Below are 16939 nucleotides of genomic sequence, written 5' to 3'. Positions count from 1 at the left end.
TAACCTTATTCTAGAGGGTGGACATTTTCAGAAAGATTCTTTTTTTTGTGTAATGAGGAAAACTGTTTTATGTGTATTATGATAATATGCAGTATAAGCCCTTTAATTTTCTTAGAGAAAACTTTCTCCCTAAAGGATTTTGTTACATCTCAAATGACCTAGCTGAGGAAAGCACCTACCTATGTGAAATCTCATCCTCTCTGTGTTGGAAAGCGATTTATTTAGTAAATAAACTTAGGCAGACTAAGGGTGTGCTTATGTGCTTCCTTTGTATGGATTGGGTCCACAGTAGGGAAATGCTTCTAGTGGAGTTGGTAAAATAGCACTTTTCTATGCTTTTCAATACAATAGTTAAGCAAAACAGGTGTTCTTTAGAGGGTAAGAACCTTACTTAAAAGTAAGGTAACTTAAGCTGAAGCTGACTTTATAAACTCTTCTGAGATTGCAGACATCTTTCATAGTTTCCTGTTTCTTTTTAATTAAAAAAAAAAAGGTGAAGTTGCTCAACTTCCACATTTGCGTAACCCCATAGTCGAATGACACTTGAGCTTTAACTAGTTTGATAGAGTTTTCACAAAGCAAGTGGTAAACTGCTGTGCTAACACTCCAGGAGTTTTCCACCAGGAGGTGGGCAGCAGCTCTATGGTGGGAGGTAAGATAGAGCTGTATTGCTTAATTGTCTTATTACTGCAAATGATGCACTTTCAGATGCAGTGTAGGAAACTGGGGCATTTTAACGGTTTGACTCTTGGAATTTGGGCAGCGATTGACGTGTGGTAGAAGAAGAAGACAGCAACAGAGATCAGGATGCTTACTTTGAAGTTGTTGGCAAAACTTTCATGTTGTAATGTGCAGTTTGCAAGTTGTGTAGTGAGAAATCAGGGTAGGAAATATGTAGTAGACCAATCTTTCCCTATCTTTACAATTCCACCCCCAAACTTGAGAAAAAAAAAGTTATAGTTCTTGCTTTGGTGGAAAAAAATCAAGTGTAACTTGAGAAAGCAAAACATAAAGGCACTTTTTTTTTTTCAAAGGTGCTTCTGATGATAATGTCCATAAAGCTCACTGTTCTAGCTGCTGCAAAAATAATACTGTGGGTGCTTTTTTAGTTATTAAATATACTGCATTTTTTTGAAAGAAGATAGCATGTTCATCAAAGCATAGTGAGCATGCACATACAGGTGTAGGACCAAGACACTGGGAAGCAGGAGTCCGCCTGAGTAGTTGCCAGGTTTGCTGCTGTGGCTTTGTGCCGCTTTGTGTAAGAGGTCTGAAAAATGGATAAAAACTAAATAAAGTGTATGAGTTAGAAAGATGGTGACAGGTTTGTTTTGCTCTAGTGTATGTGTGTACATATATATACATAAATACAACCTTTTTTTTCTTCCCCCTCACCCCCTTCCTTTTAGCTTCTCTCACTGTTAGTGTTTGCAGCGAGAATGGGAAGTGGTTCCTCAAATGCAAATACAGGTATTTTTTTTCCTTACGGAGTTTTCTTAGGTGCTGTATTCTTGACTAAGTTGATACTGTCCTGAGTCAAAAAGGGCTGCTGTGGGGGTAGCTTAGCAGATGTATGCATTTGGGGAAGAACTGCATGGCTCCTGAAGGCTGTTGTGTGACAGTAATGTTAGAAACTATGATTTTTCTGCCTGGTGTTTCCACCTTCAGCCCTCTGACAGAGAAGAGTTATGCTTACAATAATATTAACTTGGATAGGCACATGCCTCTTGCTGCTTGTAATTTTACTGGAGAAACTACCATGTTTTAAAAGCAGGTGTTGATATATGTTATTTTTGGTATGTGTATATATATTTATTATTTTTTCTATTCACTTCCAGTTACACCAGAACCCATTCCCACTACTGTTACTTGGTATACCACTGTATATACCTCTGCAGCTGATTTGAAATCTTCAGAAGTCAAATGCTGGATTGATAAGTAAATGTTCCACCTTTATTTCCTGACTTCAAACACAGGGTTCCCTGAGACTGCAGACTCCTCCCATAAGGGAGGACTTAAATGTAATGCATTTGTCTTGGGATTTTAAAAGGCTGCTTAGAATTTCTTAGTCTGTGCACTAGATAATTCACAGTGATGCTTAACACACACCTTTTAATCTCGTGGGGCTTGGGGTAAATGATGTGTTATGTTTCGTAAAGTTTGAATTTGAGCACCACTGATTCTTCAACACCTGTTAAAACTGGGGATTCTGACGCTATTTTCTGTCTATCAACAGCCATGAAATACTCTACATGTCGCTAGCCTTTATCTCTGGCATCGCATTGACTTTTCTGTTTTTTGCAATCACCCACGTCTTCAGAAAAAGTAAGTGGCACAGCAGAGGGAATAACAGCAGCAGGATGATCCAGAGCTAGTGGCAGGGAAGTGTTTAACACCTGGTGCTGCACATCTTAACCTGGATGGTGCTGTTTCCATGTTCTTTGAGCTGCATCTTGGAGCACTAGGGTTTCAAAGTAACTTCTACAGAAGTTACTTTGAAAGAGGCTCAAATGATGTCTGCCTTGAATAATTAATGTATTGACCAACACATCATTCCTGACAGTAACTCCTCATGAGTCATCCCAGGGGCTGTTTTCATGGAAGAATTAACTTCAGCACTGATGAGTTGTGGTGGGTTGTTTTGTTGTTTTTTCTTGTCCTAACACTGGCCAGACAGAATTCTCACCAGATGTGTCAATTGCTTTCATCCTAGCCACTTCCAACAGGTGGGCAGGGACTTGGGCTACCAAGCTGCTCGCTTTGCAGCAAAGGGCTGTGACAGGCTTTACAAGCTGCGTCTAAGCCACACGCTCTGTCACCATGCGTTTGAGCCTCTCTTGCGCTGTCTCTCCAAGCATGGTGCAGACAGCTGAGGCTGGTATCCCTCTCCTGCCTAGGGTGTAAGAGATGCCACCAAAATTCACAAGAGCAAGTTCCCTCTCAGACGGTGACTGAGGAATGTGCTAGGAACGTCCAGGTAAAGGTCACAACTACTATTTCTAATACTTCAGGCAGAGACTTCAGATTCTTGATAGAATGGTAAATACAAATCTGAATAGGGAGAAAAGAGATTTGTGTTTGTGAGACTTGAGTGTTAGTCGACAGTTCTTTTGGCTAAGGAAACGTGCTCTCTTTTGTGCATCCAAGGCTTCAGCCTGTGTTTATAAGTAGTCCAGGGAGTTACCTGAGGGAGGTACCTGGACAGTAGGAGGAAAGACATTCCTTCTCTGTTATCACAGGGCTCAAATGCCATACTCCCCATGTATTTCAAGGGTTCTGGGACAGAACTAAACCACTAATAAGGCAGGTCAGGGGAAAACCTCTTCAAAGGGCAAGCATTTCTGCAGTTTTCCTTCATTATGTTGATTCTTTGGAGTTGATGCAGAGTTGACCCAGGATCCTGAGCTAGACTGAAAACTGGTCTGATCCAGCGCCATAGCATTTACTAATTTCCCATGTGCAGGAACACATTGTGACTGTTTATGGTGTGTAGCATTGAGGACAAATTAAAAGCAAGACATTCATGCTGAGATGCGATGCTTGCACACTCTCTAATATTTGCAGTTTCTTTCACAGCCCCAGAATGAGGTTGCCTATGCCACTCTGGTCTTCCAGCAGAGTGGGATGCCAATGGCTGTGTGATGATGAAGTTTCTAGTGAAATGAAGATGCTGACATCAAATGCTACCAGGACGTTATATTAAGGCCTATGTTGCTCTGAGAAATGCCAGCACTGCTGTAGGTAACATCAACTGATCCTATAGCTACAGGGGGAAACTAATGTCTCCTATTCCAAACTGCTTGCCAATGGCTGTGGACAAATGGCTTTTTATACCATACTTCCTGTAGAAATCTTGCTGCACTTGTAAAGTTTCTGTGTGTTTACTATTGCTTTGAGCTAACAAAGGGATTTGAACAATGGAAGTGATACTCTGCACCTGTTTATGTCTGCCCTAACGTTTCCCTTTTCCGTCACAGACTATAGCATTTTTCTTGGTTTTTGATTGCCAAGTGCTCTGATTAGTTATTTTCTGCTTATTGAAGTTATGATAATGAACTGTTTGTATACAAACATCTGCTTCCTGATTGGGTCACATAAAAGAGTGCACAATCACAGTGTGACAGTGAACATTTTGGGAAATGCTCATTTACGTGTAGCATTCTAAATATATTGTAAAGAGTGAGAAATCATCCCCTTTTCATAAACCGGGGAATAAATTACCACGAGTGACTCCGTCTTAGCAGCCACAGAGAAGCTTCTCTGCACATTCTGTGCCCAGGGGTGGAAGGTTTGTTGCCTGGGTAAGTATAGTGATCTCCGTTGTTCAGCACTTCTCCTGCAAGGCTGAATCAGAGCGGAGTTTCCTGCCGCCTCAGCCTTCAGGGCGTCAGCAGCCTCCTTGTTTCTGGTCACCAGAGCATGTCAGATTCTTGCAGGTATTTCTCTTTTCTGCAAATGCAGATGTTCGCGTGCCTGCTGTTGCGAACACCTCTCTAGAGGAACCTCTTTGGCAGGACCATTGCCTCGGGTCGTACCGCCTGATGGCAGCACGAAGCCGCAGATGCGCAGCTGGCTGCCGCTCAGCTCGGATGTGGTGCCTTTGGTGTCCTTCCAACGAGCAGTTAGCAGAGCAGTGGCTCCACCTCTGCCAGCTCTCTTGGGTTGTCCTGCCTTTGTGACTGCAGAAGTTGGTAGAAGTTCGGGCGACCACCGAAAAGCAGATGTACAAACACTGTTACATTCCAGAGTCTGCCTGAAGAGGCATTGTGGCCCGACAGTTTTACGGGGTCAGGGGTAGAACTTGCGGTCTTTGTTTTCCTGTTATCTATTCTCATCTCAAGTTGTGGCAGTTTCTTCAAGTACTATTTAATAGTGAAAATACCGCATTACTCCTCAAAATGTGCAGCTAGCTGCTGAGAGGTTTACAAGGGATAATTGTGGTTGGTGCACATTTTTGTGTTTGGGGTTTTTTTTGTTTTTGTTTAATATAAGTGTTACTCTGCTGCCTGACAGCAGTTGAGAAATAAGGAGATCTGAAAATTTACTTGGCTTGTACAGAGGTTATTCCACCATACCAACAAGAACACTACCTTCCTGTGTTAGATGCTGTTAGATCTTATGTTAGAAATTCAAGAAAAGGTGACATACCACAGGCTACCCCCAGCCCAGCTACTGTGTTTTTCACGTAGGTGTTTCCTCACTGAGTTGTACTGAGACTGAACATGACCATTTCATGTACTTTGTGAAACGTTGCAGACTACAGTGCGGCGATTTTGTGTGCCTACCTAGAGAGCAGAGTGTGTAAACAGCCCTTGCAGAAGGAGGGTGACAGACATCCCCCTATTTGTTGTGTGGCTGCTAGTGAGTCCCCTCATCCCAGAGCATCTGTCTGTCTCTCCCTTTCCTGTGCCAAGAGCTCTGTATAGTTGTACACAGCTTTTAATGGTAGCCACCAGCCAACTGTGTTATATAGACAGCTAGCAGAATTTGGGATAATTGCATCTTCTAATCTGAATAGAGGAGGGGTTGTGTGCTCTTTGTTTCACTGTTCTGGCTCTCCTATTTTCACTACTTCAGTAAGTTTCTGCTAGAGGTGTTTGTACTCGTGGTCTACCTAAAGACAAGCTTTCACAGCAGGAATTCGCAAGGGATTTGCCTAGGTGTGGGCAAGTCCGGTACAAATTGTCCAGCCCTAGGAGGGTGGGTGGAAATGGCTCACGGGTTAAATGACGCTTTGAAGGATGCATGGACGGTAGTGCCTTATGATATTTCCTGGCATTTTGCAATTGACATCTGGTTGCAGTGTTAAAAGGGTGAATTATTAGAGCTACAGCGGTGATGCTGACGTGATTGTCAGGGTGCATTTCCCTCAGCCAGCAATGAGTCAGCTCTCACAGGAGAGCTAAATCGATTGCTCCCCCTGAGTGATATTTTGTATACACGTGGACTGTTGGTACATACCTTCACCCATCTTCACATCTAGTTTAAGCATCATTCAGCCTGTTTGATCTGTCTCTGGGGCTGAATGCCACAACCATTTCCAGAGTAACTGCTGGGAGCGGGAGCCAGGGACCTAGACCTGTGAACTTCTTCCAGCTGGCACCGCCACGGGCAGAAGCCAGCTGATGAGCCCTCTCCTGCAGTGGGACACCTCCTCTGGGTGCCTTACGGAGAGAGGCTGGGTCCCGCTGTGGTGAGCGTCCTGCTTCATCACTAAGGGAGCCGTTGCCTGGAGTTCCCTCTTGGGGGGCTGAGCAGGGTCAGTCAGCTCGCTGAGACTGCTCTCCTTTGCAGCTTGCTTTCAGAAGGCAGAGCGGCTTCCCCTACTCTGTTCTCTCTGTTTCTGTTCTTCCTCCATATCCTTATTCCTTGTTCTCTTGGAGCTTGTCTGGCAGCCTGCTGGGAATTTGGTGTGCTGTTGCTCCCTCTTCTCTCAGTTTCTCAGAATTACATAGGCAAAGTTTGCTGTGCATCATTCTAACGAGTAATTTTCTGCTCTTTAGGTGAGACCTGTTTTTTCTGAAAGCAATCAGTCCTATCAACTCATAATGACAGATTATGCAGCAAAATTCTGAGGTACTTATGCAGTGACTTCCTTTGCTGGCCTGTTTATTTATAGAGTTGAACTGTGTAACAGGGCAGAGCTTTGGCCTGTGACGAGGGTTACATCAGATAATAAATTGAGATGTCTGATCTCAGCTAAAGGAGCAGATGCCAACACTTTCTGAGATAAATAACAGAATGATGCACTCCCTTTTCTGCTTCTTCTAGACCACTTTTATTATTTAAAGATAGGGGAAAAAAGAGCCTGACCTTTAATGGCTTATTTTCAGTTTGACCTGTGTTGCCTAAAAACAGGCTGTGTGATCTGTGGTGTAATATTTACTGCAATTTCTGTCCTGTCCTAGTCAGGACATCAATTTAAAACAGTGTGGAGATTTCATGCAGGCTGCTTTTTTGATTGCCATAGGAGACAAGCAGGCTGAATTAATATAAAATCCATCTAATATTTATATTATTCATGAAAATGTGACAAGACTGACTGCAGCACAGGTTGACCAGACTCAAATTTAGTCTAAACTGACAGAGAAGACAAAGGATATAAGAATAGTCAGTGAGGACATGCCTGGATTGTGAGCTGCTGTATTACCAACAACAAAGAACACATCTATCTTATTTTTCAGTGGACCCAACCAATCCTTACTAAAAAAAAACCCAAAACCAAAAAACAACAGAACAAAACAAAAACAAAAAAAAATGCACAAAACCAAAAAAACCAACCCCACACAGAATTTCTCTTAAGTATCTTTTTTGTATTTTGAAACTATTTAATACAAAAGCATATATAGACACATACCTACATACACCTTTAGAGTAGTCTTCAGATCTGTAACAGGTTGCTACCAAAAGAGCAATTGTTCCTCAGGTTTACAGAGAAGACTTGAGCAAATTACATTTATATCAGGTGTTAGGAGAACAGTTTGTGATTGTAGGGAGAATTGAGCATGGGAATATACTGTGCACGAAGAATCCCCGCAATGGATGTGTTTTAGTAACAAATTGGGGAAATGCATCCTTGGTTGTTTTGGGATAGTTGATTCTATCCTTGTCAGGTAGCTGAGGGAGGAGGGAAGAACTTAAAGATATCATTAATTGACTTTTTGACAGTCATCTCTTCCTGGCATGCTGCCCTGTCCCCAACATAGCTCACTAATGAATAGCTTCAGTGTGTTTAGCTCTTGCCTGGTGCTCTGTGTCCAAGGTCTGTTTTGCAGGCTTCTGGGGTGAGCACTGTCTTGACTTAAAAGCAGTGAAAGTCTCCCTCTGACAGGATCCCCTCCAAAGAAGAGGAGACTTACCAAAGTCAGCACAGCTTCTGGCCTTCCAGCTGACATGGACAGCAGTGGGGCCAGCAGGAGCAGGTGGGGGTAATTTCACAAGGCGGGTCAGCTGCAGGTGGTGGTGTTGCTGCTCTAATTTTATTGGACTGGTACTACTGGACCAAAAAAAAAGTTGGGGCAAGCCTGGCTGTGTGTGAGCAAAGGGCCTATATGGGCAAAAAGAGAAATCAAAATTACAATGAAAAGAATTCTTAGCTTTGAGTTAAAACTAGAAACGAGCCAACACTTTTTTACCAGCTGGTCATGGATCCCTGCTGAGGAACTGGGAGCAAAGAGTCTGCCGCCTTAATAGTGCTTTGGTTTGCTGGCCTACCAAATAACGCTCAAGCCAACAAATTGGAACTGGAAGGTCCTGTTAGATGAAAATACCTGCCTGAAAGAGCTGGGCTTGGTACAGCAACAACTAAGCAGAATTCTCTGGGGTACAACAAGGCAGGAGATCATAAATGATCCTTTTGGGTTTAATGTCAAATGTGCATCAGATTGAGTGAGAGGAGCTTGCCCTTATCATAAAACACTTCGTGTGAGAGTGGGAGTAGATTAAACAGAACACGCATTTTTCCCATGAGCTTCTTAACAAAGCAGTTTATCAGTGGTCTGGTATACACTGGCAGGTCAACGTTTGCTCTTTATTTGTGACTGTTGGTCTGTTGTTTGCTCTGTAACAAATGGGTCTGGGTTTTTGCACAGGATATAGGTCCTTAAAATCAAAAGGTATGTGGTTTTGAACTTCTTTATCTTGCAAGCATAGACAATGGGGTTCATGGCAGAGTTGGCATGGGATAACAGGATTCCCAAGTACATGAAATACGGGGGGATCTGAGACTCAGGGTAAAAATAGGAGATGCAGTTTATGATGCACAGAGGCAACCAGGATATTGCAAACAGGAAGAGAACAAGTGCTAGAGATTTGGCTGTCTTGAACTCCTGTCCGTAAAAACCTCCTGCTCCTCTCACACTGGTTGTACCTTGACTTAGCTTTGTCCGGATGATGTAAAAGATCTCAACATACAGAGCACACATGATGAGCAGAGGGACAAGGGTCCATGTGAAGAAGCCAAAATATACCATGTAATCCATCCTCATCACAGAGGTAAATCGACACATGAGAAAGTCAGAGCTTCTTGGTTCTGCCTTGTTCCATCCAAACATGGGAACTAACCCTACCAGCAGGGACAGAGACCAGCACAAACCCAGTGCCCACCAAACTCTTCTCTCTGTGGTGATTAGTTTATATCTGTTGGGGAAGAAAAGCCAGGTTGTGTTAAACAGAAGTGTTTAAAATACTTCAGGATGGTTTCAAGAACTCCCATGTTCAAATACTGTAGGTTCATTGTCACAAAATGGAGCATTAACTCTTTTTGTGAGAGGGAAATGGAATCTTGAGACAAGCCCGAACTCTTCATTTGTAACAGTAGCTTTGCAGCACCCATAAGAAGAAATATGCTTAACTTCCCCTCTTTATAATTTGATGGTTTTGGCTATTTCTTGTTTCATTATGATCTTAGTGCCCCTCTTGCCTACATAGTGCTTTCCTACCATTAGCAGTCCTATTGTATTTCTCTGCCTCCGTGGGTGTACCTCACTCTTTACATTTGGCTTATGCCATTTGTAGGACCAAACTCTTCTTTCATTCTTCAGTTTCATAGGTCCTTTCCCTGTTAGTATGAGGTTATGCTTTGCATTTCTAGCTTACATACTTTTCCATTCAAATATAGAAAGTGAATGACTTCTTAGGTTAGCCCTTAGTAAGTCTTGTTACTACTTTTGTATTTTCAGCAAACACTAAAAGGAATTTTATTTAAGACTAGCCTCAGAAACCCAAAGAAATTTGTAGTACTCTCAGTATCCTGTACAATTAACAGAACAGTTGGAGAGCTGAACTGTTTGACCACACGCTCATGCTGTGGCCAAATTCTGACCAGCAATAACAGCAGGGTGCCAGCTGTGCACGAACAGCCCCGGGGTCTGTCTGCGTGGCACTGTCAGCTGCAGGGGGTGGTCCCTGCTCTAGGGAGCTCAGCTTGGGTGGGCTTTTAGGCACAGGTTATTGTCTCCATGTGCAAGTGTGCATTTAGAGTAACTATTTCTCAGAAAAGGGCCAGGTGAAGTAGGAGAGAAGAGGTGGCACCTGTGGGGCAGAGGCTGGGTGTGGGAAAGCTGGGAGGAGGGGGTGGGTGGAGGGGCCCACGGCAGTCCGGTGCTCACCTGGTTGGCAGCTTCACTCGCAGGTACCTGTCGATTGCAATGGCCAGGAGGGAGAGGATGGAGGCATTGGTGAAAACCACCATCAGGCAGCACATAAATAGGCAGTTGTAGAAGTGGATGCTGATGCCCAGACTCACCACGATGGCCAGGGGCATGACAAGGACCCCTACTGCGATGTCAGCCAGCGCCAGGGAAGCAATGAAGTACAGAGTTGTGTTCTGAAATGTCGAGTTCAGCTTCACCACCCAGATGACCAGGATGTTACCCAAGGTGGCAAACAAAGCAACCAAGCACTCGGTACTGATGTAAACCCAATCCAGGCTGCTCAGCACCAGGCTGTCGTTTGGCATGGCGAGTTGCTGGAGATGCTCCCACCCTGGCTTGAACTGCAGAAGGTGGCATGGGCATTGATGACTGTGCGTGGGATTTGTCCTCAACGTCTGGTGCTCGGTTCCAGTGACTCTCCAGTCTGCAAACCTCTTCCAGGAATTCAAATCCTCAGCACTCGGGCAGCAAATCAGCTGTTGCCTTTCCACAGAGCTACAAATACCTTAGCATCGAGGAAACGCTCCCCTCTCTGGACACATCTCCTGAAGCTCACAGCATCCCTTCAGCAGCCTGCTGTCAGTGAGGTACTTTGGAAAGCTATTTTGATGGAAAAAAAATGGAAAAGCTTCCACAAGCCTCTGTACCAGCAGTGTTATAAGCAAACACTTCAGCTGCTTCCTCTTCCAAGCCACAGTTCTAGAAGTGGGAGAAGTGTAACCAGAATTTACTGTGAAAGCTGTCACTTATCAATCTAAATAATCACTCTGCAGTCACTATAGGAAATGAAGCAGTTCGGGGGGGTTTAGAAGGGTGTTTTGTTACTTTCCAATACTTGATTTAATTCAAAGTATACCATTTCAGTTAAGGCCCCTGAGGTGGCTGAAAAATGCTCTTTACTTGGACCTTTCTCCGTCTCACAAGAACAGTTGTAATGCAGGTGATGTTTGTGGTGACAGCCCTCATTTCTGCTAGAAATCAGTAAGGTGACCAACCAAGGCGTGTTCAAAGAATGGCATACTTTCCTATGCTTTGTGGAGAAACTGAGGGGAGGTGTGGGACGTGAAGTAGCAGGGAGAGGGTGCAAAACCTGGGATCCGCTTGCTGCAGGTGAGCCCGGCAGTGCGTGGTGCCTTGCTCCTCGGTGTGGGTCTGCAGTGAAAGAGCTGCGTCCATCTCAGATGAAACTGCAAAGAGATGCAAACGTGTGAGCTCATGTCAGCCTGCAGGTCAGAGGGTAGCCTGGCTCCCGGGCACACAGAAATGCACGCTTTCCAGGAATGAGCAAATAGCAAGTAAACGATTAGGTAGATGGTGCCGTATTAGTGTAACGAAGCCTTAAGCAAACATGGGCAACATTTGATTTCCCATACACCAAATCCACCATCTCTTCCACCCAGCTGTCTGGCAAAACTGAGAATGGGGAAGTAAAAGCAGCCCTGGGAGGAGACAGAGCCAGAAAACTATGAGACTTCAATTCCGCTACCCTGAAATTGATGTAAGTGCTTCTTGACTAGGGGGTGTTTTGGTAGAATTACTGCTGGGAAAATGGTGAACCATCTACAGACAGTCCTAGTCTGCAGCTGAACTGGGCTCTGCTGGTTTTCTAATCAGATCTGACACAGGATGTCTGTGGGTGCAGGATAAATCCCAGGAGAGGCATGTGAAGGTCACAGCTGGGATGTGTGCTGGGCTTTTGTAAGGTGAATGTGTTGTTTCTCCAGGAAGTACCTGGGATGGAGTGGGCAGCTGGCACTTTGCAGCTCTGAGCAGGCATGGGGAGCCTGTGCCCTCCTGGCTGCCAGCCATGCTTGGGCAAGAGTGCTCCCTGCTTCCTGCCCTTGCTATGCATCTCCTCGACTTCAGCGCCAGCTTCCTCCTTCTGCCATCTACTCTTGTAGCTGCAGCCAGATGCCTCCTGTAGAGACAGCTACTGCAAAGCTGAGTTACAGGGGCTTCAGTGGGGCCCACCCTCCTCTGCCGCCCCATGCCCGCTGTAAACGCGGCTCCTGAGAACGAGAACTTAGTACTGCCCAGGACCTTAGGGGCAGCAGCTTGTGCCACGGAGTCAAAAGAAAACATTTCTCCCTCCATTTGCCTTTTGCTTACCCAAAATCCAGCTGAATGTCTTCAGATTTGCCCTCCCCACCCCTTTTTTTGTGGCAGGGGAACAGACTGGACCACTCAAGGTCCCCTGGCCCTGTTTTCTTTGATGCTGCGCCTACACCGCGTATAGTATAGGCTGAGCAGGTTTTAAAGAAGCTCAGAGACAGAGCAATCTAGCCACAATGCCTTAGAGCTGTGCATCAGCTAATTCACCCTGCTCGGCACCCAGCCCTTGGGGCTAAACTAGACTAGCAAAATTACCACATGTAACAGCCCCTTGTGGTTTGCTGATAGCATGATGCTGCCATTATATAGTGTTGGCTTTTCTGCAAAAGCATCCGTTAAATGTGCTGAAACCCCAAGGAGGCAGAAAGAAGGGTGTTGCAGGTTTCTTATAAAATGTCCGGTACATGGGTTTCTGCGGACAAGTTGCTCGGCTCATCTTTAAAGGGTTGTGTATGCAGATCGGAAAGCGTGCAAAATTCTGAATGAGGGACTTAATTTAAGGCAGATCAGGGTGGAGCTGGCTTCTGACCTGGCTGTTGGAGGAAAAAGAGAATTCAGTGCAGTATTTCTTAATTTTGCACATAAACAGCCTCAGATGTCCAAAATGTCTGTAGGCAGCCTGGATGTGATCTATATCACATTGGAGTCTGTGACTGGGATATTTGCAGTGGTCGGCAATGCCTTGGTGACCTGGGCAGTGAAGCTGAACCCAGCTCTGCAGAAGACCACCTTCTTTTACTTCGTTTCCCTAGCACTCACTGACATTGCCATGGGGATCCTTGTCATACCGCTGGCTGTCATGGTGAGCCTGGGAGTCATCATCCATTTCTACTCCTGCCTGTTTCTGTGCTGCCTGATGATGATCTTTTCTCATGCCTCGATCCTGTCTCTCCTGGCCATCGCAGTCGACAGGTACCTGCGAGTGAAGCTGCCGACCAGGTGAGTCTGGGTGAAGATCCTGTCTTCTCATCTTTTCCCTGATTCTCTCCTCCCTCACGTTTTCCTTCTCCCTTGCTTGCAGCATCATAAGGTTTCCTGGGCATTGTCAGGTCTCAGAGAAACTCACACAAAGGCAGAGGTTCCCAAAGAGCAGGCAATGGAGCACCAGCTGCCTGGGCACTCCTGGAAATTCAGCAATGCCTGAAAATCTTAAGCTAAAGAGAGTAGGTTTGCTCATAAATGTGTATATGCTTGAAGTCTGAATAAGGTGTCGTCTTTAAGGTTTTCCCCTGAGACACAACCACATTCTGTACTGGTGCAGGTCAAAATGAACCGGTATTTCTGAGAAAACGCTTTGACCCTGCATCTGTGGGTTCTCATTTAAAAGGAACCAGTCACTATTTGGAAGTGTCCCTGTAGTTTCAACATGGCCAAAGCTGTTAAGGACCAACTGCACAGAACTGTGCTTACTGCAAGTGAGGCCAACCACAAATGAGTGCTTAAAAGCCCACGCTCCTGCATATTGTAGTTCTTTTTTCTGAAGAATCACATCTACTGTGGCTGACACTTCCCGCCCACCCAGGTACAGGGCAATCTTCATGAAGAAAAGGATTTGTGTGATTCTGGGAATCTGCTGGCTTGTGTCTGTGCTGGTGGGGCTGGTCCCCATGCTGGGGTGGAACCAGCACATGGGCAGCTCCAGCTACATCGAGTGCCGCTATCTGGCTGTGATGAGAATGGATTATGTGGTGTATTTCAGCTTCTTCACCTGGATCCTCCTTCCCTTGCTCGTCATGTGTGCCCTCTACACTGAGATTTTCTACGTCATGTGGATAAAACTCAGCCGAGCACAGAAAGCCCTCCAGAAGGAGGAACAGTTTGTGGGAAGGAATACAGAATGGCCAAATATCTGGCCTTCATCCTCGTCTTGTTTGCAGTGTCTTGGCTGCCTCTGGGCATCCTGAACTGCATTTTTTATTTCTGCCCACCCTGTGCCATCCCGCAGCCCCTGACGTACCTGAGCATCCTGCTGTCTCATGCCAACTCAGCCATGAACCCCATTGTCTATGCCTTCAAAATACAGAAGTTCAAAGAAACATACACTTTCATTCTGAGGACTTACATCCTGCTCTAGAAGTCAGAGCTGGTTATTTCTAGCGCAGAGCCCACAGCAGAGCTGGGAGTGAGCACCATCTGAGCTGTGTCCTGCTTGTCTGTCTGTCTGGGCTGGAAACAAGAACTGAAAGAGTGTGGAAGCCACAAGAATGGGGAGAAATGGCACAGATGCCAAGACACATTTCTCAGCTCACGCATTCTGGAGCAACAGTTGTGTGTGTATTTCTCTGTTCAGCTAATTAAGCTCTGAGCAATGCGATGCCGAGTTCAGGTCCCCAGATAACTCCCACAATAAACTCCTTTGCATTTCCAAGGCAAAAGGTGTGAGAGGTTTGGAACAGAGTGGTAGCTGGGTGTGGGGGAGAGATGAACGTTGCTTGTGCTGCAGGACTGTTGCTCTCGCAGTCTCACCCCTCTCTTTGGCTACATTTGCCTGGTTTGAGGATTTTTCCCCCATTATCCCAGAGGCACTACCATCATCACTGATGGACTCAGCCTTGGCCAACAGCAGGTCTGCCTCGGAGCCGGCCAGCCTTGGCTCCATCAGATGTGGGGGAAGCTTCTAGCAGCTTCTCACAGAAGCCACCCCTGCAGCCCCCCTGCTACCAAAACCTTGCCACGCAAACCCACTACATGGAGCTACAAAGAAATGCTCTGGCACGTCACCACAGAACATACGTCTATAAATGCTGAGGCTATAGGATGTAACGAGCCGCTGGCTGCCAGACTCCTGGCCGCACAAAGAGCAGCACAGCGAAACCCAGTCAAAAAGGACACGGGTCTGGGCAGGGGGCTCAGAGGCCAGCTGCTGGCAGGGGAGTGCTTCACCATCTGAAAATAATCTGACCTGCTTCAATGGGGCAGCAGCACCCACTTGTGGAAAGGTGCTTTGGAACGGAAAGAAAACAAGCAGCCTGTGTGCAAGGTTTTGTTTGCGCCAGCCCGTGAAGTTTAATAGCATTGGATCTTCCCACAGCTTTTTCTTAGAAGGCAGGTGCTTTCCCATGGAAGCACAGTCTGTCTGAAGGATGCCCACAACGCTGCTGGTCCTACCAGGGCACAGGCTGTTGGGTTTCTTTTTGTCTTCCTTTTTAGCAGCTGTGGACTGCAGCTGTGTTCAGAAACCCCCCTGTCTGCAGTAAGCCCACATCCATGTGCCTGCGCAGGTGTGTGACCTGGGACTGGAAACCTGCGGCTGAGCAGAGGGACAGGGGTCTTGCTTCACACCTGGAGTGCGTGGCACACTGAGCCAGGTGAGGTGAGAAATGCTTCATCGGTTCATTCCGTGACGCTCAGGTCAGATTGTGCAAGAGGCTGCTGCAGCCACTACTGCGAGAGGAGGGGACATCGCCTTCCCAACAGGGATGTGACTGACCTGAAGCCTTCGCTGCCCCGGCTCCCCGTGCTTCTATGAAGAAATAAATGACCCAAACAAAAAAAGCCCTTTGGGTCGCTGTGCCCACTGATGCAGCCAAGACCAATGCCATCGAACCCAGCAGAGCTGCACCTGCCCTGACTGGGGCCGAATGGGGGTGTTTCCACCCAGCACCCCCTGTTCCCACCGGGTTCCTGCCGGGGAAGGCACAAGGTGCACTTATTTTCTTCAGATGCTTCCTCCACCAGGCAGCATCTGTTTCCTGTCCTAAATATGAAAGAACTGGGTTGCTGGGCTGCTGTGACGCCTCTGTCACCAGAGGAGGATGAGTCTGTGCTCTTCCCCTGTCTCTGCCCGGCACGAGCATGGCTTCCCCCCACCCCGGGGTGCTGCATCCCTCCCCGTGGCCCCGCATCCTCCTTCCCTGGGTGCTCGGCTCTTCTCCCACTGCCCTCCTTCAGCCTCAGCGTCAGGAAACACTGGGCTGGATGTTTTTATGGCTTGCAAAGTGATTAAACACTCCCTGCACCGAGGAGCCAAATGGGGCCAGTGTGTGTGATCAGGGAGCGTTTTGGTGTGGAAACCAGCTCTGCTCTCCCCTTCCCACTGCTTATTTGCAGGCCCCCAGCCCCCAGCTGAAGGGCTCCCTCCTTTGCCCCTCTACCAAACCGCTCTCCCGTAAGCGCGGGTTGTGCTCCTGCCAAGAGGCTTAGGGAAACATATGGCTGAGCTCAGGCAGCAGAGCCCCGAACATCGCTAACAGCTCTCCGCTTACCGCTGCTGATGGCTGCGCTCTCTGTGTGCGCGCAAGTGTATACATATAAATGTGTGCTGCCATAATATATAATCCTTTTGCTAGTTGTGGCGGTGTGGTTGGTGTATTTGAATGCCTTTGCTGCCACATACATTAATGTTTTTTCGTAAAAACAGTTGTGATTTGAAGCAGGCCACCTGGTGCATGCCAATAAAGCTGGCAGCAGGAGGGACTGTAGGTAAGAAGGATCAAACTGGGCTGTGCAGGGATCCAGGTTTTATTTTTCTATTCCTCCCTGGTTTCAGGAGGGCATCAGCCATCGAGCAACGGCAGAGAGGCTGTCGGACATCTCAGTAGCCTGCTCTGGACAAGTGGGAGGATGGTGCTGAGGTGGATGATGCAGTCTTCCTCAGTCCCTGGGTTCATGGCTGGCACTGAGAACTTCATCACCTGCTGACCCCCAGCCCTCTCCAGTCACCCAGGGCAGCT

At 46.6% G+C, this 16939-nt stretch overlaps 3 protein-coding genes across 3 annotated transcripts; 2 read left to right on the top strand and 1 right to left on the bottom strand.

Moving 5' to 3' along the window:
- Positions 1-7292: 7292 nt before the first annotated feature.
- Positions 7293-10552, bottom strand: LOC121098419 (adenosine receptor A3-like). The gene is made up of 2 exons (XM_040616353.1): positions 10110-10552; positions 7293-9138 (listed from the first exon to the last, which is right to left on the bottom strand). The coding sequence occupies exons 1-2, from the start codon at positions 10457-10459 to the stop codon at positions 8517-8519; spliced, it is 972 nt and encodes a 323-aa protein (XP_040472287.1). The 5' UTR covers positions 10460-10552; the 3' UTR covers positions 7293-8516.
- A 2309-nt stretch (positions 10553-12861) lies between these two features.
- LOC121098423 (adenosine receptor A3-like) lies at positions 12862-13468 on the top strand. The gene is made up of 2 exons (XM_040616358.1): positions 12862-13205; positions 13288-13468. Exons 1-2 carry the CDS (start codon positions 12862-12864, stop codon positions 13466-13468), a joined length of 525 nt encoding a protein of 174 aa, XP_040472292.1.
- A 336-nt stretch (positions 13469-13804) lies between these two features.
- LOC121098421 (adenosine receptor A3-like) lies at positions 13805-15506 on the top strand. The gene is given in 2 exon segments (XM_040616356.1): positions 13805-14033; positions 14036-15506. Coding segments are annotated over 2 exon segments (534 nt in total). The 3' UTR covers positions 14341-15506.
- Positions 15507-16939: the final 1433 nt, after the last annotated feature.

The sequence above is a fragment of the Falco naumanni genome, chromosome 17 (assembly GCF_017639655.2).
Source record: "Falco naumanni isolate bFalNau1 chromosome 17, bFalNau1.pat, whole genome shotgun sequence".
NCBI classification, from domain to species: domain Eukaryota; kingdom Metazoa; phylum Chordata; class Aves; order Falconiformes; family Falconidae; genus Falco; species Falco naumanni.
This window is presented reverse-complemented; position numbering and strand designations above follow the sequence as displayed.